A 22886-nucleotide genomic window follows, 5' to 3' on the forward strand; every position below is an offset into this window, starting at 1 on the left:
GTTTTGCCATATTTCAGAGCTGCAACATCACTGGAGTGTCAAAAAGCACAAGGTGTGCAATACTCAGGGACACGGCCAAGGTAACAAAGGCTGAAAAACGACCACCACTGAACAAGACACACAAGATGAAACGTCAAGACTGGGCCAAGAAGTATCACAAGACTGATTTTTCTAAGGTCTTATGGACAGATGAAATGAGAGTGAGTCTTGATGGGCCAGATGGATGGGCTCGTGGCTGGATCAGCAAAGGGCAGAGAGCTCCAGTCCGACTCAGACGCCAGCAAGGTGGAGGTGGGGTACTGGTATGGGCTGGTATCATCAAAGATGAGTTTGTGGGACCTTTTCGGGTTGAGGATGGCGTCAAGCTCAACTCCCAGTCCTATTGTCAGTTTTTGGAAGACACCTTCTTCAAGCAGTGGTACAGAAAGAAGTCAGCATCCTTCAAGAAAAACATGATTTTCATGCAGGACAATGCTCCATCACACGCATCCAAGTACTCCACAGCATGGCTGGCCAGAAAGGGTCTAAAGGAAGAAAGATTAATGACGTGGCCTCCTTGTTCACCTGATCTGAACCCCATAGAAAACCTGTGGTCCCTCATCAAATGTGAGATCTACAAGGAGGGGAAACAGTACACATCTCTGAACAGTGTCTGGGAGGCTGTGGTTGCTGCTGCACGCAATGTTGATTGCAAACAGATCAAAACACTGACCGAATCCATGGATGGCAGGCTTTTGAGTGTCCTTGTAAAGAAAGGCGGCTATATTAGTCACTGATTTTTTTTTTTTGAATGCCAGCAATGTATATTAGTGAATGTTGAGTTGTTATATTGGTTTCCCTGGTGAAAATAAATGAGTGAAATGGGTATATGTTTGTTTTTTGTTAAGTTGCCTAATAATTATGCACAGTTATAGTCACCTGCACACACAGATATCCTCCTAAGATAGCTAAAACTAAGAAAGCCCTACTCCAACTTCCAAAAATACTCAGCTTTGATATTTATGAGTCTTTTGGGTTCATCAAGAACATAGTTGTTTTTCAATAATAAAACTAATCCTCAAAAATACAACTTGCCTAATAATTCTGCACTCCCTGTACGTGTTCAAAAGAGTGATATATTTGCATCACAAAACCGTTGCCAAATAAAAAGTCAGACCTCGAAATCACTTGGCACTATTTTCTCTCCCTTCTTATCACTGCGCGCTGCCGCCAGGTGACAGCGAAACGCAGACCCGCTAAGCTGGTGGGAGACCAAGGCTGCACTCTATCCACGGCTTACACACGTGATGGCACGGAGGATGTGTATAGTGGCAGCATCTGTCCCCCCAGAGAGGATCTTTTCAAAAGCAGGACAGATTATAACTGAGAGGAGAAATAGAATCAGAATTAACTAGTTAATTGCAGCAATTAAAGGAATAGGTAGGAAAAGGAAGGCGCAGAGACACCGCGCAGCGCCTGAAAACGGGTTTTCAGGCGCTGCGCACCCGTTTTCAGGCGCTGCGCGGTGTCTTTGCGCCTGCAGCGGTGCTTTGCCTGTGCTGTGGCTGAAAATAGTTCCAGATATAAATTGGTCTAGTAAATCCCTTCGTGTTAATTTGCACTATGTGTACTCGATGTGACTGTACAAATCATGAGAAATAATTATAAACAATCTTGAGTTATTTAATTCACTTTTGCAACGACAATGCTAGCTGGACACGCCAGATTACAGTGACTACGCTAAGCTAAGCTAACCAGGGCATTTATAGATCACAGGCTATATACACCAATCTTTGAGTCAATTTACTACCATTTAATACCTTTTTTTACTACCTTCAGATTTTTTTTACAACCACCACGACATCAAATTGCACCAAGTATCAATCAGAAAGATTTTGTGACATGCACATAGATTTTGTCATCCAACATCCCTATTCCCTGGTTCGAGTTCAGAGACTGGTGCTTTGAAGCCGTGTTAAGGCACCACAGAGTCTCCGCCCGAAGCGTGGCATTGCCTCCCAGCACAATCTTCAAGTCTTGAGTCGGGTCCACGGGTCTGGTCTGCTCGTGCAGCTGCGGTGGTGTGGCCGTTGGTATAGCACTAGCACTAGTGCTAGCTGTCGAGGTGATAGACTGTTGCTGCCCACGACCGCGCATTCCCCTGACGTGTTTCTCCGACTTCATGTGCGACCTGAGCGCATTAGCCCCCATCCAATTAATATTAATGATTTTGAGGCATACTTTACAGTATGCCTGCCTGTCGTTCCCGACGACAGGCCTTATCCAAGCTTGGATCCCGGAGCCAGGATCAGGAAAACTTACATTTCCCCATTTCTAAACTTTTTGCCACCCGCTAGAATTCGATGAAGAGATACTGGTTCACTTAGCACTGCTTTCCGTCTCCACTTGGACTTAGCTATGCGCACGCAGACGATTTCAGATTTCTATCGACCAATGAATACAATGCATTGATATGACGTCAATATCAAGTTCATATCACACATTCATTTTTGAAGTAGCGGCGCAAGCAAGAAAGGATTTATTTTATTTTGCCTATTTCATCAAAATGAAACCAGTCATTGTCCAAAAGAAAAAAATAATACCTATTCTTTAAAAATAATACCTTTTGACCAAATTTATCACTTTTTAAGGCCATTAAATTTTGCGTTTTTGATTTATCACTTTTTAATACTTTTTAAAACCCCACGGACACCCTGGATCAGGACAATGGCTGGGTCGGCTACAAAACGCTTTGGCTCACTCATCCAACTCTAGGGACTGCAGGGACTGACTCACTTTCATCTGGGGGTGGCGTACTCCTTTAAATCAAAAATAAAATCTCAGGAGCCGAAAGAGCCGGCTCCTTATAGTAAGAAGAGCCAAAAGAGCCGGCTCCCGAAAAAGAGCCGAAATTCCCATCACTAGTAAACAATGAATGAAACAGCCGTGGCTGTCACCTGGCGGCAGCGCGCAGTGATACCGAGGGAGAGAAAATAGTGCCAAGCGATTTCGAGGTCTGACTTTTTATTTGGCAACGGTTTTGTGATGCAAATATATCACTCTTTTGAACACATACTGTTTTGAGATGAAAAACGTTTTACTTTCGTGACCCCAACAAACTTGCCGGACTACTTTCGTCTGGACCAAAACTGGACAAGAACTGGACTCACAGGATGCTGTCAGGGGTAAGTCAGTGTGTTTGCACGACACTATTGATGGGGATGCCATACAGATTCATGTCAAAAATCCCGAACTATCCTTTTAAAGGAATCTGACTGAAGCCAAACACATTTTTGTAAAGCAAACGAGTGCCATAGTATGGATCATATTAAATCTTTAGACGCCAAGCAGCGCTCCCACAGGGGCTTCGTTCACGAAACCCGGGCCGAGGCGCGGTCCTACCAACCCGAGACCGTGCTCTTTCCAACGGGGAGATTTAGAGAGAGGTGGCTGTAAAATTTGGCTTCGCTGTGAGCTCCGTTGGCCGAGTTATTAATTTTTTAAAGCCGGCTGGATCATGTTCAATCTTTAGGCGCCGAGCAGCGCTCTCGCGGGGCTTTCATAATTGATAGCGCGTATGAAAAAGGCTTCGGACTCCTCTCCGTACTAAGCCTCAGTTTTTCCTCGTCCTCTTTCCGAATCACGGACGAAATTCTAAAAAATCGGAACATGCCACGGTCAACAGTACTGTCGTGACCGCAACCATATACAGCACAAAAATATGGCAGAGCTAAAAACGCTTAAAGCAGTGGAAAAACAAAGAGTGACTATGTTTTGTACGGAATGTCGCTTGATGCCTCCACCCATTTGTATCTCCACCAACATGGCCGACATCCGGGTTTCTATTTTGCTCTGACGTCATTTGCAAGTCATACGGCCTTACGGCAATGCGCACGGTTTTCACAGCTGCAGTACGGCATAGCCACGGCAATACGAAATAAGCCACGCCCCCTAGGCGATTTTTTTTTTTTCACTTTCTGCAGAATGGTGTTCTGAGAATATTTTGAGCCCGATAGCCCACGCGAGTTTCATGGATGCCTTCACGGTTGCGACAGAAGCCACACCATTCCAGGTGTCAAGGTAGCTCCCTGGCTCTCGCGTATCCTGACGGAAGGGCCCGGAACACCCCTAGAAGGCTCAAAATCGTCTACCATGAAGGCGTTGTCCAAGAAGTGACTTATTCATCTTTTATTCATCAAACGCAGTGAGGCAATAACACAAAGCAACAGACTACAAGATTTGTGGAAATAACCGAAAGAGAGAGGAGGGGCCTCAAATAAATAAAACTCAACCGTTAAAGAAAGGTTTAAGAGGATGGTCTTGTTAAATTAATGGCGTTTTTTAAGCGAATAAAGATATTTACGGACGTAAATAACGTTTGCATAAAGTTATAATCAGAAAGTTTAGAGCGCCTCTCCGTGAAGCTCCGCCCACAGGATCGGGAGCATCTGTATGATGACTGACAGGAGGACGACACCAAGCACCCAAACACTCGTTCGGGGCCGGAAATCAGTTTTCCGAACGCGTTTTCTCAGCCACCTGATATACTTGCGCTTTAGCCACGGATTAAATAACTATTTTTCCATCATGTTCTACAAATCTTCCAGATTATCAGTACAAGCAAGAAATTTACAAAAAATTGACTATCGCACCTTTAATTAACGCTTCATTTATAAAAATACCGTCGAGTCAAATTTCCATCCTGAAGAAATAAAATGACTCGTTTCGGATCAAACACTGAAAGAAAGAAATCAGTCGAACCAAAACTCTACGTCTGGATCAGAGGTTTTATCGTACAAACGTAAAAGTGCGTATCACTCAATTTTAAATGACTATAATAAAACAGTTTTTTTTTATTAGATAAACCCTTACGATCAAATTTACGCAGAAGGAGTTACAGGAAAATAACATCCAACGTCCTTTTCGCTTCGCTAATGTTCGCTTGAGGCCACATTACTCCGTCACGTTAGCTTCAGCGAAGTATTTATTACTTAAAGGTCCCATGGCATGAAATTTTCACTTTCTGAGGTTTTTTAACGTTAAAATGAGTTCCTCTGACCTTCTTAAGTCACCCCAGTGGCTAGAAATTTCATAATGTGTAAACCAAACTATGCCCAACATTTGAGAATGGCGCGTCAAAACGGCGCGTTGAGAAGCTCTTCCCTTTACTACGTCAGCAAGGGAGATGATCCCCACGCCCCCCCCTCTGGATTCCCACCCACTGTATGGATTGCCCCGCCCAGTTGTAGTGAGGAGACCATAGAGGACACAACAACATGGCATCACCTAAGCGAGCGAAACATGGAAGTTGCGCTGTACATGGATGTGACAACACAGAAAAGAGTCTGTTTTTACTGCCGATGGGAGAGCCCCTGAAGACGCAGTGGCTTAATTTTATTTACTTCAATAATACGCCGTCGAGTCTACCTAAGACGGTGTATGTTTGTCGGAAGCATTTTCCTGAGGAATGTTTCCACAACTTGGGACAGTACAGGGCAGGTTTTGCACATCAACTGTCACTGAAGCCTGGGTCCGTGCCAAGCATCCCTGCCGCATCAGCAACAAACACCGAACAAGTAAGTGTATAACTTAAGTCGTTTTGCCGTGTTTTAAAATCGGTGCCACGTTAGCCTAGCAATGGCTACATTAGCTGTGCAGCTAATGTTTCCTGCAGTTAGCCAGGTAATCTGCGCTACAAAACTAAAGAGCATGCAGCATGCTCTGTTAAACTGAGTTTAGTCTGGAAATTGACTGTAACTTATGAGCTTATGTTTGACTATTGCTCCGCAATGCATGTCTTCTGTTGGATAAGCGATATGTTGTTGTAGTTGCTGCTACTATCCTGTTTGGTTATGGAGTGCGTGTTCAAGCCTAGGGTATTATACGTTCGTAAACTACCACTCCGAACACTCTCACTCTCTGTTCTCTGTGTCACGTTGAGTTTACGAAAGGAGTCCGAGGGAGAACGGGGTTTTGTCTTAGCAGCGTGGCTACAGGCGCTGATAGCAGCGAGTATGTGTGTGCACAGCTTGGTCAAGCCCCTCCCCCTCCCCCCATGGCCAGCCCCCACCCTCTACCCTTCCCCGCCTCCTGCTTCTCATTAGCAAAACAATGCACTGGGAAAAGCGCTGAAATGGGGCTTTCTCCCAGGAGGCTATATCTACGTGCCGAGGGTTCATTTCGAGAAAGGCTGCGGATATAACATCCGGAAACCTCCACGAGCCCGTTTAAAGCATCAACAAACCACCATGCCATGGGTCCTTTAATAAATTTACACCAAGTATTATTGTGAAGGTATTTTTACATGATCGTGTTTGAAGCTTTTTTTTTTGTCTGTATTTAAAAATAATAAAAACAACATGATGTAACACTGTGTGTGTAAAATGGAGTACGGGTTATTTGCTCCGTACCCTGGCGTGAGCCTCCTGTTGGCTGATGAACCTGTCAGCGGACAGACGCAGTTTTGCGATGCGAGTGTCCCAGATGTCTTTGACCAGAGTCCGGATCTCGTCTGCTCTCGGGATGTTGTCTGCAGCACTACGGAAAAAAAATAAATAACGTCTCAGTCCAGAGATTCCTCTCGTAAAGTTTATTTCAACACTAACGAACCACAGATATCATCATATCAACATGTTACTAAACCAAAGAACACAACTGTTCGGCACTGGCTGCTTATTATTATTATTATTATTATTATATTTTCACTTCAGTGTAAATGGGATCTTGAAATTGCTTAGGTTTAGTGAACACATCGTACTAGTAGCTAGACAAGGGTCATTTCTTGCTCACTTTTCAAGATATCTAGATGAAAACTGGTGCGCAAATAGATAGTGACCGTCTGTGATCTCCATATTGTCCATGACGACATAAAAATTTCAGGAACGGCTATAAATGTGACCAACTGGTACAGCAGGCTTTCATCTAAACCGGGGAACAGGGGCGCTGCGCCCTCTTACTCTCGGAGTGCGCCCTCTTACCGAAATGCCGATTGAACCCCAAGTCACACTTAGGCCATGCACTTATATACTAATGCACAACATGCAATCTTTCTCAAAACGATCTTTTCTCCGTGAAAACATCCCAGCAACACCACGTGACAATGTGTCTGATCATCAAATACGTTATAATTACTCCAAAAATATTCCAATCATAGTAGATACACCGCCAGACGGTGCAAAAACAATCCGAATTGGCGTTTTCCAGACTGAGGCGCCATGTTGTTTAGTTGTTTACTTGTCGCGGCTGCTCTTGCAAGATTTGACCTGGGTTACGTACAAGGTCAGCTGACTTGTAGAGCGAGATTTCTTGAGACTGAATGACCTTTCACCCACCGGCGCGGGAGCTTTTGACAGAAGTAGTTCGCGAGTTGTTTTTGTTGACACTTGGGCATTTAAAGATGTCATCCCGCGGCACGAAACGGAAGAAAGCCAAAGACTGTCCGGGGCAGAAGAAGATTACTTCTTTCTTTTTCAATGTTGACAGACAATTCGTTACAATTTCCCTCTCAGATAGCTTCAGAATGTCCCATTGGAGCCTCAATTTTTCAAAGGCTTTGCACGGCGGGGGGGGGGACGGACAACTGGCACCATCCCCCCCCGTCGCTTCGTTCCCTCGCCATGGTGAGCGCCCTCATACTAGATTTTTCTAGAAAAAACCCTGTACAGTACCAGGATAAGCTAGACAAAATTATTTCACGCCATCTTCCATGGCCCTTATGCCTTAATACTTTTTTTTTTGCACTCATTTGACCTCTGACCTTGACCCTTTGCCAGAATTAGATCAAAGGTCACTTATGCGTGTAAATCGCTACTCTGCCCTCGTTTTTTTCCATGAATTTTCACCCAGTTGGGTACGGAGAACCTACAGTGGTGCTTGAAAGTTTGTGAACCCTTTTGAATTTTCTATATTTCTGCATAAATATGACCCAAAACTTCATCAGATTTTCACACAAGTCCTAAAAGTAGATAAAGAGAACCCAGTTAAACAAATGAAACAAAAATATTCTGCTTGGTCATTTTTTTGTTGAGGAAAATGATCCAATATTACATATCTGAGTGGCAAAAGTATGTGAACCTTTTCTTTCAGTATCTGGTGTGACCCCCTTGTGCAGCAATAACTGCAACTAAACGTTTGCGGTAACTGTTGATCAGTCCTGCACACCGGCTTGGAGGAATTTTAGCCCGTTCCTCCGTACAGAACAGCTTCAACTCTGGGATGTTGGTGGGTTTCCTCACATGAACTGCTCACTTCAGGTCCTTCCACAACATTTCGATTGGATTAAGGTCAGGACTTTGACTTGGCCATTCCAAAACATTAACTTTATTCTTCTTTAACCATTCTTTGGTAGAACGACTTGTGTGCTTAGGGTCGTTGTCTTGCTGCATGACCCACCTTCTCTTGAGATTCAGTTCATGGACAGATGTCTTGACATTTTCCTTTAGAATTCACTGGTATAATTCAGAATTCATCGTTCCATCAATGATGGCAAGCCGTCCTGGCCCAGATGCAGCAAAACAGGCCCAAACCATGATACTACCACCACCATGTTTCACAGATGGGATAAGGTTCTAATGCTGGAATGCAGTGTTTTCCTTTCTCCAAACATAACGCTTCTCATTTAAACCAAAAAGTTCTATTTTGGTCTCATCCGTCCACAAAACATTTTTCCAATAGCCTTCTGGCTTGTCCACGTGATCTTTAGCAAACTGCAGATGAGCAGCAATGTTCTTTTTGGAGAGCAGTGGCTTTCTCCTTGCAACCCTGCCATGCACACCATTGTTGTTCAGTGTTCTCCTGATGGTGGATTCATGAACATTAACATTAGCCAATGTGAGAGAGGCCTTCAGTTGCTTAGAAGTTACCCTGGGGTCCTTTGTGACCTCGCTGACTATTACACGTCTTGCTCTTGGAGTGATCTTTGTTGGTCAACCACTCCTGGGGAGGGTAACAATGGTCTTGAATTTCCTCTATTTCTACACAATCTGTCTGACTGTGGATTGGTGGAGTCCAAACTCTTTAGAGATGGTTTTGTAACCTTTTCCAGCCTGATGAGCATCAACAACGCTTTTTCTGAGGTCCTCAGAAATCTCCTTTGTTCGTGCCATGATACACTTCCACAAACATGTGTTGTGAAGATCAGACTTTGATAGATCCCTGTTCTTTAAATAAAACAGGGTGCCCACTCTCACCTGATTGTCATCCCATTGATTGAAAACACCTGACTCTAATTTCACCTTCAAATTAACTACTAATCCTAGAGGTTCACATACTTTTGCCACTCACAGATATGTAATATTGGATCATTTTCCTCAATAAATAAATGGCCAAGTATAATATTTTTGTCTCATTTGTTTAACTGGGTTCTCTTTATCTACTTTTAGGACTTGTGTGAAAATCTGATGATGTTTTGGGTCATATTTATGCAGAAATATAGAAAATTCTAAAGGGTTCACAAATTTTCAAGCACCACTGTATTTGGGGGGCTTCGAAACAGTTCACACCGGTTAAGCGATATTTTTAATGGCCTATATCTCAAAAACAGAGCAAGATAAGGCTGTAGTTACTATTACCCATGAATAAGAAGTCATATATGGGCTTTCATTTGGGAACACTGGTTTTGCTCTGGAGTGACCTTGACAGGTCAGATCAATGATCTGCGTATTTTAAATGGCCTGTATCTAGAAATTGGTAGAAGATAGGACTTTAGTTAATATTTACCATTCAATGGTCTACAACTACAAAAGGGTGCAAGATAATCGGCCCTTAGTTACTATTAATTAGAGATGAAAGTGGAGCAAAGAAAAAAACCCTGAACTTTTGAAAGTCAAACTAAGATTTGGGGGAGGGCAACGTCCCCCGAAAATATTTTAATAACAAACACGTAAAACCCTGCATTCTAGTGCATTTTAGTACTTATTTTCACTAAAACAAGTTATAACTTTTAATCCTTTTTCTTTTCATGTACATTCAGCGGTCTCAAAAGTAGCCGGTCACCGGCGGCAAATCGCCGTCTGTGGCTTGTTATGCCGCTGGCTATTGTCAGTCGAGTCACAAAATTTAATATTAAATATTTCTGACAGCAAAAAAAGTTGTGAACGTAAATTACATCCACTATGTCATGCATGTCCGTTGCCGCGTCAACTGTGTTTACATCCTCGATACGAGTGCAGCCATTACTGCCGCCTGTGTTGCCGGATTGTGTTTATATCCTCGACACGAGTGCAGCCATTACTGCCGCCTGTGTTGCCGGATTGTGTTTATATCCTCGACACGAGTGCAGCCATTACTGCCGCCTGTGTTGCCGGATTGTGTTTACATCTTCGACACGAGTGCAGCCATTACTGCCGCCTGTGTTGCCGGATTGTGTTTACATCTTCGACACGAGTGCAGCCATTACTGCCGCCTGTGTTGCCGGATTGTGTTTATATCCTCGACACGAGTGCAGCCATTACTGCCGCCTGTGTTGCCGGATTGTGTTTATATCCTCGACACGAGTGCAGCCATTACTGCCGCCTGTGTTGCCGGATTGTGTTTACATCTTCGACACGAGTGCAGCCATTACTGCCGCCTGTGTTGCCAGATTGTGTTTATATCCTCGACACGAGTGCAGCCATTACTGCCGCCTGTGTTGCCAGATTGCGCGTTTTCCCGCCCAATTTGGGCAGTTTTAAGTGCATTTTGGCGGGTTTTGAACATATTTTAGGCTGTAAAACGTCAGCAGCATCTGGCAACATATTTTTTTTACTTAATACAAGAAATTAATGGATGCCAACGTTTTTGCCAAAATAGTATTTTATTTTCCATTGTTTGGCAGCTTCAGCATCATACTGTGAGATTCTGCTCAAATTGTTTTTTTTTTCTTCTACGAAGCCTGAGCCATTTATTTTATTAGTTTATAATTATTGTTTAATTTAGTCTTCAGAAGAGACTGCCTGCACACAGTACTAGTATTAATAGTTTTTTTTTTCTTACATGAAAGCTGAGGCATTTCTATTATATTTTAAGGTAACTTCATGTTGTGCTGTGAGGTTCTCTGCACTTTAACTTTTGAACCAACAGGAGCATTTGGATAAGTAAAGCCTATTTTTCTGCATTTTTGTAGTCCTGGTAATCTTTTATATTGGTAAAGTTGTTTATAGGACCATTTCTCAGTGTCTGTTTTTTTAATCAATAGTTTTTCAGTAATAACTTAATATTTAACATATCACTCAATTTTAAACAACCCCCGCGCCTCCCCCATGGGCTGCCCCCATAGTCTCCAAAATTTCTGTGGGAAACACTGGCGTGCGTAACAACGCTAATCAAGCTTAAGCTAGACGACCCGCCTCAAATACCCGTCCCGGGTAAATGTTATCCCAATTTTAGATGGCCTGTTCCAAACCATCCCGCCCCATGAAAAATTCGTACTTGCATCCATCTATCTATCTATCTATCTATCTATCTATCTATCTATCTATCTATCTATCTATCTATCTATCTATCTATCTATCTATCTATCCCTGCACACTTTGCATGCATTATGTCTGCCGCTGGTAGACATTTTACCATTTTGCACCCTGCTGTAAATTATTTGTACCCTGCTATTCTCCCAAACTTTGAAGCCCCTGACATTAATGATGAACATGTCAAAAATATCAAATTTAATTCCCCTAGTTAATGAGTAATTTTCAGGAGTGCATTTAGAAAACGCGGTGATTTTCCTACCTACACAGTTCATTACTTTGAAAAAAAAAATCACACAGTTGAAGGTAAACTCAGCAAAATCCCAAAACAGTCCTGTTAAAAAGTAAAGGTCTGTTAGAGTTTCTAAAGCTTTCAGGTTTCAATGTTGGGGACGTTGAGCCTCGTTTATCAATCTTTTAGTAGAGTTGTGCGTTTGCAGAAGCTAAAGTGAACTAAACATTTCCAATTCAGATTTATGCGAGGGGCGGCACGGTGGTGTAGTGGTTAGCGCTGTCGCCTCACAGCAAGAAGGTCCGGGTTCGAGCCCCGTGGCCAGCGAGGGCCTTTCTGTGTGGAGTTTGCATGTTCTCCCCGTGTCCGCGTGGGTTTCCTCCGGGTGCTCCGGTTTCCCCCACAGTCCAAAGACATGCAGGTTAGGTTAACTGGTGACTCTAAATTGAGCGTAGGTGTGAATGTGAGTGTGAATGGTTGTCTGTGTCTATGTGTCAGCCCTGTGATGACCTGGCGACTTGTCCAGGGTGTACCCCGCCTTTCGCCCGTAGTCAGCTGGGATAGGCTCCAGCTTGCCTGCGACCCTGTAGAACAGGATAAAGCGGCTAGAGATAATGAGATGAGATATTTATGCGAGTTGAAGCCAATTGTTTACATTAGTTTGTATTGTCTGTAAATTTAAACACACCAATGAATACCAAATTTCTCATATAAATCAGGGGCGTAGCTAGGATTTTTCAGGGTGTGTGTGTGTGTGTGTCACACACTGACTGGCAGCCTGAGTGCATTGTGTAACAAAAAATAAATTCCCATTGCTGGTTTTAGGTAGCTTAGACTACGTTCAGACTGCACCCTGAAACGACCCATATCCGATTTTTTTGCCCATATGCGACCTGTATCCGATTTGTTATTGACAATCTGAACGACACAGATCCGATTTTTTCACATGCGACCCAGGCCGCTTGGATATGTGGTCCTAATTCCGATGCATATCCGTTATTTTCACATGCGACTGCAGCCTGACCGGACAGGTCGCATTCATGCGACCTACACGTCATCAACAAGAGACAAACGTCACTATTCTGCGTTGGCTAATCCCGCCTCTTTGGTGGAAAACAACAACATTTGTACAGTTTTCAGAATTTAAATAGACTTTTATAGAATTGATCAAGCTAATGGTGGATTTGGTAGGGACCTGGATGTTGATCTGTTAGCCTAATTAAATAAAACAGTTTCTATAACTGATTTATAGCTTAAACCATCCTGTATTACAAGATTATAAGATTGTTCTGGAAATTTCCAGTAATTTGACACCTTCGGTCTCATTAGTCTGCTGTTAATCAGATTATTGTGAGAGTTCCGCATCGCCAGGTCTCGCCTCATCTCCATCGCAAACTGCACTGGTGTTTCTGCACCTTGAGCCAGCGCTGAGAGAAGCTGCAGAATTCAGCTGGCTATAAACAATCTAAATAAATATTTATAAAAATGTAGAAAAAGTTTATTAATATGACGAAATAAATATGTGCAAATTATTAAGCCTGAATTAAGAGTTTGGTAATACAGCGGCCGTATCCCAAATGACTGCCTACTGAAGCTCGAGTGCACTATATAGAGTTTAAAAATCCATTACTTCCTAGTAACATGTAGTGCACTTATATAGAAATTAGAGAGACATTTAGGAGTCAACCCTCGTTACCAGGCTACACGTTTTCATTTCAGTTCAGAAACAAAAACACACACGAGACCTCACACTTTAACACTAACCAGATAATTAAACAAACAAACAAAATCATTAAACATGAAGAGTGCACTTTTTTTTTGTTTACGTATTACGTAGATGTGCTTATTACGTGTCAATTTGCGCATGCGGGACACTTTTGGGTCGTTTTCCGTTCATATTGGAGATCGCATACAAGTCTCATATAATTGGTAATGTGAACGGCCTAACAAAAAAATCGGATTTCACAACAAATCGGATATGGGTCGTTTCAGGTTGCAGTCTGAACGTAGTGTTAGAAACCGGCTCTTCCATTATTGCTGTTTCTTCCACGTTTTCTTGATGTTGTGTTCTAGAAACGGCACTAAGGCTACGTTCACACTGCAGGCTGAAGTGACTCAAATCCGATCTTTTCGCCCATATGTGACCTGTATCCGATCTTTTATTGACAATATGAACGACACGGATCCGATTTTTTCAAATCCGACCCAGGCCGTTTGGATATGTGGTCCTAATTCCGATCCCTATCCGCTCTTTTCATATGCGACTTCAGTCTGAACCGCCAGGTCGCATTCATCCGACTTACACGTCATCAACAAGCCACAAACGTCACTATTCTGCGCTGAAGTAGGCGGCGGGTCTCTCAAAAAAAGTTACAACAACATGGCGCATGACATCAATGCGAGGGACGCTTCGGGCTGTGAAGGTTCTGAATCTTCTCAATGGAAGGACGCAGAGGTTAGGGAGCTGATTTCCATTTGGGGGGATGCAGCTATTCAAGCTAGATTGGATGAGTCATACCGCAACCGGGCGGTTTTACTTCCGTAAACACTGGCCATGCTCACTGCGTGTGACGTCGTCGTATCCTGCAATGCGCATGCGGAACGCTTTTAGGTCGCTTTTCGTTCATACTGAGGATCACATACAAGTCGCATATATTTGTTAATGTGAACGACCTCACAAAAAAATCGGATTTCACAAAAAAATCGGAATTGAGCATTAAGCCTTGCAGTGTGAACATAGCGTAAGACTTGGCTTCGAAGCCACAAAATGCAACTTTGATGGGAAAAAATATATAATAAATTGCTCACCTCTCTTCACGTCGAAAGAAGGAGGAAAGTTTTGCTTGTTTTGACATGGTGAATTATTAACACAAGAGAAAATACTTGTAATCTGCAACTAAAAAGACTGCAGCTACACCGGCAGCTTGAACACGCTTTCTAGTGCGACTGTGTTGCGCTTGCGCAGAACGGTGTCAGTCCTGCACGCCTAACGAGCTCCGGCACGCGCGCCGTTAACAAAGAACACCTGTCTTTAATCAATGAACTATGTTTGGGCTATTTAAGGACTGCGCCATGCAAGGACGATGCGAAGTATTACACCGCGTCTAGAAACGTGAAAAATCCGAAAAATTAATTTCTCCATTCGGAAAACCAGAGATTTTCAAGAGTTTTGTCAAATATCCGGATAAATCTGGAAGACTTTCATCCCTGATTAATCATGAATAGGAAGTCGTACGTGGCCTTTCATTTGGCACCACTGGTTTTGCCCTGGCCTCATTTCTCTCAGTTCTGTGACCTTGGCCTTTGTCCCAAGGCCTCAGGTGTGGCAATGGGATACCATTGGGCACTTGGCACAGTACCTCGAGTTATTATTGGCAGAGAAGAGTCAGAATAACTTCTACATCTGCACGACAAAAAATTATATCTTAAGAGAAAATATATTTAATATGGGTGAATTTATCTAATATTTCTAATTAGAAGATTGTTAAAACTCAAATATAAAGATTACGTAGCTTCCTTTTCGACGCTTTTCTTCATTTCAAGCTTCAAATGTTCTTATTCTACTGGCAGATAATTTTGCTTCTTTCTAGAATTAAAAGCTTAAAATTAGCAAAAAAATGTATAATTTAAGTCATAATAATATTAATAAAACATTACTTTTGATTATTATAACTTTAAGATTTGAATATCTTCATTTAGATTTTTTCAAAATTTCTTAATACACGTAAAACACTAATGTACACGTCTTTATTACTCTAGTTTATTATTTGCTCATCATTATTATTTTTATCGTTAGAGCATTAAGACTCTGTGAAATGCTTCGAAATAAATTATTAAATTACCAAAATGATCTGCCAATACAATAAGACAGTTTAAAGCTTGAAATGAGGAAAAGCGTCTAAAAGTAGGCTAAATAACCTTAGAGTTCGAATAAACTTCTAATTAGAAATAGTGGATAAATTCATCCATATTAAAGATATTTTCTCGTAACAGGAGATTATTTTTTGCAGTGTGTCGTTCAGCCTTTACCCCGATTGCTCATTCTACGCTCCCGGCTGTCTGTGCACTTGACCTTTTAAGGAGTTTTGTGGGCGTCGCTACATGCAAATGAGCCGAATCCAGAACAAATGTGGCAGATCACGGAATCCAGGGACACGTGTCCGCCCGGGGGCATTGTGAGTTATTGACAGATTCAGAAAGTACAGTTTCTAAGCTTTCCAATGATGCCTTCCATGTGGAGATCTGACAATATTTGAAGAATGTGTGGCCTTTTGAAAGTGTATACTTCTTAAAACAGGAAAGGGAGAAAATCGCCCTCAAAGTTTTCCATCTCAGCTACTCTGGGTGCAGGGCGGGCACATAATGCTGCTCATCTGCATGACATTAAGGAAAGCCCTACCCCCTACGAGCTAGCACGATGCTACTTTCATGTAAACAAAGATCACCACGTCAATTTTCCTTCCATGCAAAGTATGCCCAACACAATTATGAAGTACAAAAATAAGTCCTAAAGTATACTTTAACGTTTTGTGGTTGAAAAATTACTCACACCGTAAGAAAGAAAGATAGCACGATGATGACACAACTAACACAACGCTAGTTTCATGTAAAGCCTCGGTCACAACCGGCCGTACAGTACGCGCTCCTACGGCCGGTCTACACGCAAAAAACGCAAGAAACACACGGAGAGCGCGCATGAAACGCACGAGAGCGCGCGTGTGAAACACACAAGAGCGCGCGTGTGATGTGCTGATTTTCGAGCCGCAGACCGGCCGCAGAGGTTCTTTGTCATGTCAAACAAACTCTACGGGCGCTTACGTTTTTTTCAGGTTGCAAGACAAACTCACGGCCAACGCGCGTCTTTCTCCGTGAACAAAAAAAACCCGCAGCGATTTGGGAAACGCCAAAAATCACACGGCCAAAAAATCATACGTCCGGTTGTGACCTAGGCTTAACCAAACCACAACACTCTCAGTTACATGCAAAAATAACCACACAGACTTAGATTAATAAACTCACCCCATCAGAAAGAGAAACGGCGCCTTGCACACACCAATGCCTCCGATGGAATGTAATCCTAGAACGGTCCGTGTATCATCCGATCATTCAAGTATTCCATTCAATCTGGAAAACGAGGTTGCGGGTTTTTTTTTGCTAGAAATGGTGATCTCCGATGTAAATAAAGTGTCTGTTTGCTTCGCGGTGTTTCAGCTCCTCTGCGCTCTGTTTAGTAACTCATTCCATAGTGAAATCACACGCCTGTATGCAGTTAAGTAGCCACGAGCTCAGCCCGTATCATACAGCTGATTCGCGGAAAAAAAGACAAAAGACTTAAATCATCATGTGAATGGCCCATATGGTAATTTACCCACACCCCCCAGCAGGCTACAGTCCTGACAAAAACGAGACAATTTGCAACAAAAAAGGTATGCTTTTCCAACAAAACAATCTATTATCTGAAATACTGATTGCATTCTTCAAGATCTCAACTTGCACATGATGGAAAAAAACAAAAATCACAAATTTCGAAAAAAAAAAATGCTTCTTTTGCGATCATCTCGGATTCGTTTCGGCCGACATGTGTCCCTGGATTCGGTGAGGGGTCACAAATGATCAACATACGCACATGAGTTCGAAGAAAATCAGCGTTTCTGATTTGTTTACATCCAGCAGAAATTTTCACTTCGGTTTGACTTGTGCAAAAATAAACAAACATTCACACACAACTTTTTACTAAAAGAAAGATTGATAAACGAGGCCCGGGATCTCTCGCCTGAACTCATTTCCTTCTTTCCTGCAGGCTTTGAACTTAAAAAAAAAAAAAAGTGTATAAATTTCCTCACTCGTTTAGCAGTAACTTGGTCAGTTCCATGTAGTAAGGGCTGGGGATCGGGGTGAAGGCGTCTTCTCGTCTCTCCTGCTCTCGGATCTCCTCCAGTTTATCTACAAGAGGGGGCGGGGCATGGATTTCATTGGACGCAGGAAAGGATGAGGTATCATGAAAATATCTCGAGTGTTTTTGTCTTACCGGCGTCCATCCACTCTGGAGCAATGATCCTGCACTTCTGTCTCTGTTTCAGATTGAGCGCCAGCCACAAGGGCACCTCGACCGTCAGCCCCGGGTTAAACGGTCCCAGGTCTCCCTGCAGGAACGGCAGGAAATGGGACGTTTAATATCACACACACAGCTCGCTGTAGAACACAACAAACCAGCTGTGATTGTACTAGAACAGAACCAAGCGTGTATAAAAGAGAAATCTTATTTTACTGTAAGAAATAGCTCAGGGCTGGACGTGTGTAACGACGCAACATTGACATCATGATAAATTCTGTCGTGATACACTTTCTGAAACATCGCAGGGACTGGATTATTTAAAATAACTTTTTTTAGTTTAAAATAACAAGCAGAAACTATTTGGAAGATTTGATCTTTAATCTTAAAATTCTGTCCTCAATCTTTTAATTAAATTTTTTTTTTAAATTCCTATAATGTTTTAAGTAATTATTTTCATCGAATTGAAGTAAAAGCACTCAGGTTTTTTTTTTTTTTTTTAAATGTAACAGCAAAAAATGCTTCCCCCCTCCCTTTTTGCAGTTTGATATACATCACATTGCACATCATGTATGTATTTAAATATCATATGATATTTTTGAGGCAGCACGGTGGTGTAGTGGTTAGCGCTGTCGCCTCACAGCAAGAAGGTCCTGGGTTCGAGCCCCGTGGCCGGCGAGGGCCTTTCTGTGTGGAGTTTGCATGTTCTCCCCGTGTCCGCGTGGGTTTCCTCCGGGTGCTCCGGTTTCCCCCACAGTCCAAAGACATGCAGGTTAGGTTAACTGGTGACTCTAAATTGAGCGTAGGTGTGAATGTGAGTGTGAATGGTTGTCTGTGTCTATGTGTCAGCCCTGTGATGACCTGGCAACTTGTCCAGGGTGAACCCCGCCTTTCGCCCGTAGTCAGCTGGGATAGGCTCCAGCTCGCCTGCGACCCTGTAGAACAGGATAAAGCGGCTAGAGATAATGAGATGAGATGATATTTTTGATCATATCATCCAGCCGTTTAAAAAATAAAAACTTATTATGACTTGGTCTACTCGTTCATTCCCATACACTTTATTTATAACAATATACAATACAGTACAATATATGAGGATGTTTTAAGACCCTAATGAAGTTATTTATGAAGTAAAAACGCCTGTTTTAAGAGTGACTTAAGCATTATAATAATTTAAAAGAGAAGAGTTTGTTTTGTTAGTTAATTTGTTACAAGGGATTTTTCAAACACACACCTGGCAACCCAACAAACGATTGATTGATTTTTTTTAGTAAATTCAGTGCGAAAACATACAAACAATTGTGAATACATTAAAAATACATGGAAGACACAAGAAAGTGAAAATACTTATTTTCATTGTGGTCCATTAAATCAAGTGACAAAATGAAGGGAAATATAGAATTGAAAATTTAAATAAAGAAAAATACGGTGTGTGATGACAAAACAACACGAGTAGTATAAATAAATACAATCTCATCTCATCATCTCTAGCCGCTTTATCCTTCTACAGGGTCGCAGGCAAGCTGGAGCCTATCCCAGCTGACTACGGGCGAAAGGCGGGGTACACCCTGGACAAGTCGCCAGGTCATCACAGGGCTGACACATAGACACAGACAACCATTCACACTCACATTCACACCTACGCTCAATTTAGAGTCACCAGTTAACCTAACCTGCATGTCTTTGGACTGTGGGGGAAACCGGAGCACCCGGAGGAAACCCACGCGGACACGGGGAGAACATGCAAACTCCACACAGAAAGGCCCTCGCCGGCCACGGGGCTCGAACCCAGGACCTTCTTGCTGTGAGGCGACAGCGCTAACCACTACACCACCGTGCCGCCCTCTGTACAAAAGTACTTGGTGCAAAATACGAGTAAATTATTTGGTTTTTTTAATCTACTGTATTATTTTGTGCTTATATTTTTTGTGCAACTTTGTTCAAATTTATTATCGTTATTATTTTTGTAACCATTATTAGTAGTACTTTTATTAAGTATTATGCTACTCTTTTTATTATTGTTTACATATCATTTTGTATTTACTATTTACCCCTATTTTTGTCATTTGATTCTTGCTGGACCACAATGGAAATAAGTGTTATACACTTTCTTGTGTTATCCGTGTATCTTAATGTACAATATATTTTATGTATTTTGTGCATTATTTTACTAAATAAAAATCAATAAACAAATACCTGTATCAAAATTAACAGGACAAAGACAATATAAAATCAGAGGACTAGTTAGATGATGACATCATAAAAACGTCAAGTTCTTCCTCTAAAAGCTGTTGAGATGAAAAGGTTTGGACGAGTTGTTTGAAAGCACTTTTGGAAGACTGAGACCGTATATGACCAGGTAAACCATTCCAAAGGCAAGCACCAGTACATGTGAAAGAGGACTGTCCAAAAGATCTAACAGAGAGAGGGATAAGCAGAGAGACGGGGCCCGAACGGGTATTATGGTGGGAAAAGTTTGGAATAAAGTTAGATTTTGTGGAGCATTACCATGAATAATATTGTGCATGTGATATAATTTAAGCTGCTTGACTCGTAAGCTCACTAGCAACATCCTGATTTGCTCAAACTCAACATGGGTCCTTGACCCCTATATGGGTCCGAGGAGGGGCATTGAGCAGGTATCAAACCAATTTGTTCTGAGTGGTCTGCAGCTCTTGCTTTTTCTTGGTAAGACCAGAGTACCAGGAAGTACTGGCATGGTCAAAATGCCACAAGAAGGTTTCTGGGAGCCTGTGGAATTGTTTGTTTGTGCCAGAAAGCCGGTTCAGTGTCGGGTTTGTGCCGGAAGGCCTCAATGCCGGGTTTGTGCCGGAAGGCCGGTTCGGTGTTGGGTTTGTGCCGGAAGGCCGGTTCGGTGTCGGGTTTGTGCCGGAAGGCCTCAGTGTGGGGTTTGTGCCGGAAGGTCGGGTTGGTGTCGGGTTTGTGCCGGAAGGCCTCAGTGTCGGGTTTGTGCCGGAAGGCCTCAGTGTCGGGTTTGTGCCGGAAGGTCGGTTCGGTGTTGGGTTTGTGCCGGAAAGCCTCAGTGTCGGGTTTGTGCTGGAAGGCCTCAGTGTCGGGTTTGTGCCGGAAGGTCGGTTTGGTGTCGGGTTTGTGCCGGAAGGCCTCAGTGTCGGGTTTGTGCCGGAAGGCCGGTTTGGTGTCGGGTTTGTGCCGGAAGGTCTCAGTGTCGGGTTTGTGCCGGAAGGCCTCAGTGTCGGGTTTGTGCCGGAAGGCCTCAGTGTCGGGTTTGTGCCGGAAGGTCGGTTTGGTGTCAGGTTTGTGCCGGAAGGTCTCAGTGTCGGGTTTGTGCCGGAAGGTCGGTTCGGTGTCGGGTTTGTGCCGGAAGGCCTCAGTGTCGGGTTTGTGCCGGAAGGTCTCAGTGTCGGGTTTGTGCCGGAAGGTCGGTTTGGTGTCGGGTTTGTGCCGGAAGGTCTCAGTGTCGGGTTTGTGCCGGAAGGCCTCAGTGTCGGGTTTGTGCCGGAAGGCCTCAGTGTCGGGTTTGTGCCGGAAGGCCGGTTTGGTGTCGGGTTTGTGCCGGAAGGCCTCAGTGTCGGGTTTGTGCCGGAAGGTCGGTTCGGTGTCGGGTTTGTGCCGGAAGGTCGGTTCGGTGTCGGGTTTGTGCCGGAAGGCCTCAGTGTCGGGTTTGTGCCGGAAGGTCTCAGTGTCGGGTTTGTGCCGGAAGGTCTCAGTGTCGGGTTTGTGCCGGAAGGTCTCAGTGTCGGGTTTGTGCCGGAAGGCCTCAGTGTCGGGTTTGTGCCGGAAGGCCTCAGTGTCGGGTTTGTGCCGGAAGGCCGGTTTGGTGTCGGGTTTGTGCCGGAAGGTCTCAGTGTCGGGTTTGTGCCGGAAGGCCTCAGTGTCGGGTTTGTGCCGGAAGGCCTCAGTGTCGGGTTTGTGCCGGAAGGTCGGTTTGGTGTCAGGTTTGTGCCGGAAGGTCTCAGTGTCGGGTTTGTGCCGGAAGGCCTCAGTGTCGGGTTTGTGCCGGAAGGCCTCAGTGTCGGGTTTGTGCCGGAAGGCCTCAGTGTCGGGTTTGTGCCGGAAGGTCGGTTTGGTGTCGGGTTTGTGCCGGAAGGCCTCAGTGTCGGGTTTGTGCCGGAAGGTCGGTTCGGTGTCGGGTTTGTGCCGGAAGGTCGGGTCGGTGTCGGGTTTGTGCTGGAAGGTCGGGTCGGTGTCGGGTTTGTGCCGGAAGGTCGGGTCGGTGTTGGGGTTGTGCCGGAAGGTCGGGTCGGTGTTGGGGTTGTGCCGGAAGGTCGGGTCGGTGTTGGGGTTGTGCCGGAAGGTCGGTTCGGTGTTGGGTTTGTGCCGGAAGGTCGGGTCGGTGTCGGGTTTGTGCCGGAAGGTCGGGTCGGTGTCGGGTTTGTGCCGGAAGGTCGGGTCGGTGTCGGGTTTGTGCCGGAAGGTCGGGTCGGTGTTGGGGTTGTGCCGGAAGGTCGGGTCGGTGTTGGGGTTGTGCCGGAAGGTCGGGTCGGTGTTGGGGTTGTGCCGGAAGGTCGGTTCGGTGTTGGGTTTGTGCCGGAAGGTCTCAGTGTTGGTTTTTCTCCCTCACAGTCCTGATGAAAAATGCCACCTAAATATTTAACTTGGTACTCAATAGTAAATTAAAATGTTAAATTATTTGTATTTTACGCAACATTTAAGCATTTTGTTCAGCACGGTGGTTTAAATATCTAATCAGAATACCGTTTTACATTTATTAGATAACTATTAATAAACAGCTCGATTTCCAGCTCGCGACAGTGAATAACTTTACCTTGCAGCAGCTGCTGATTCGACAGAAATATTTCATTTACTCACCCCGATTAAATACATTTTATCAAGACTAAAGTTGGGGATAATCTTCACCATTTCCTTCTCAGCGAGAAATTCCACTTCTAAAGGGTCCATCTTTATTATTATTATTTTAATTGCAAAATATTTTCTGAGCAGATTCTCACGACAGCCGCCAAGAACTGTTTTCCCGCCGGTTATTTGGCCATGTTGGATGACGTACACGGTCACGTGGTTTGCAGTTCATGCATGATTCCGCCACCAGAGGGAGACAAAGCTAAAGCTAGGCAGCCATAGACCAGCTGAGTGCAAAAGTTTACGTCCCCATCAGTGGTTTCTGGGTGGAAAAAGAAAAGGAAATGTTCACGTTTGATTTATTTACAAAGAAAATCCGAGAGTTGAAAAAGAATTGTTAGTG

The 22886-nt window shown here is 43.7% G+C and overlaps 1 protein-coding gene across 9 annotated transcripts in view; it reads right to left on the reverse strand.

Annotated features, from left to right (window-relative positions):
- Positions 1–22672, reverse strand: part of gins2 (GINS complex subunit 2) — a 56786-nt gene extending 34114 nt beyond the window's left edge. For all 9 annotated transcript variants that reach the window (XM_060923223.1, XM_060923217.1, XM_060923216.1 and 6 more), the window contains exons 1-4: positions 22496–22672; positions 17681–17795; positions 17496–17595; positions 6390–6516 (exon numbers count right to left, since the gene is read on the reverse strand). In XM_060923223.1, the coding sequence (XP_060779206.1) occupies positions 6390–6516; positions 17496–17595; positions 17681–17795; positions 22496–22585 (432 nt within the window). In that variant the 5' untranslated portion in view covers positions 22586–22672. The remainder of the gene's footprint in view (positions 1–6389; positions 6517–17495; positions 17596–17680; positions 17796–22495) is intronic.
- Positions 22673–22886: the final 214 nt, after the last annotated feature.

Source organism: Neoarius graeffei, chromosome 6, assembly GCF_027579695.1.
Source record: "Neoarius graeffei isolate fNeoGra1 chromosome 6, fNeoGra1.pri, whole genome shotgun sequence".
Classification (NCBI taxonomy): Eukaryota; Metazoa; Chordata; class Actinopteri; order Siluriformes; family Ariidae; genus Neoarius; species Neoarius graeffei.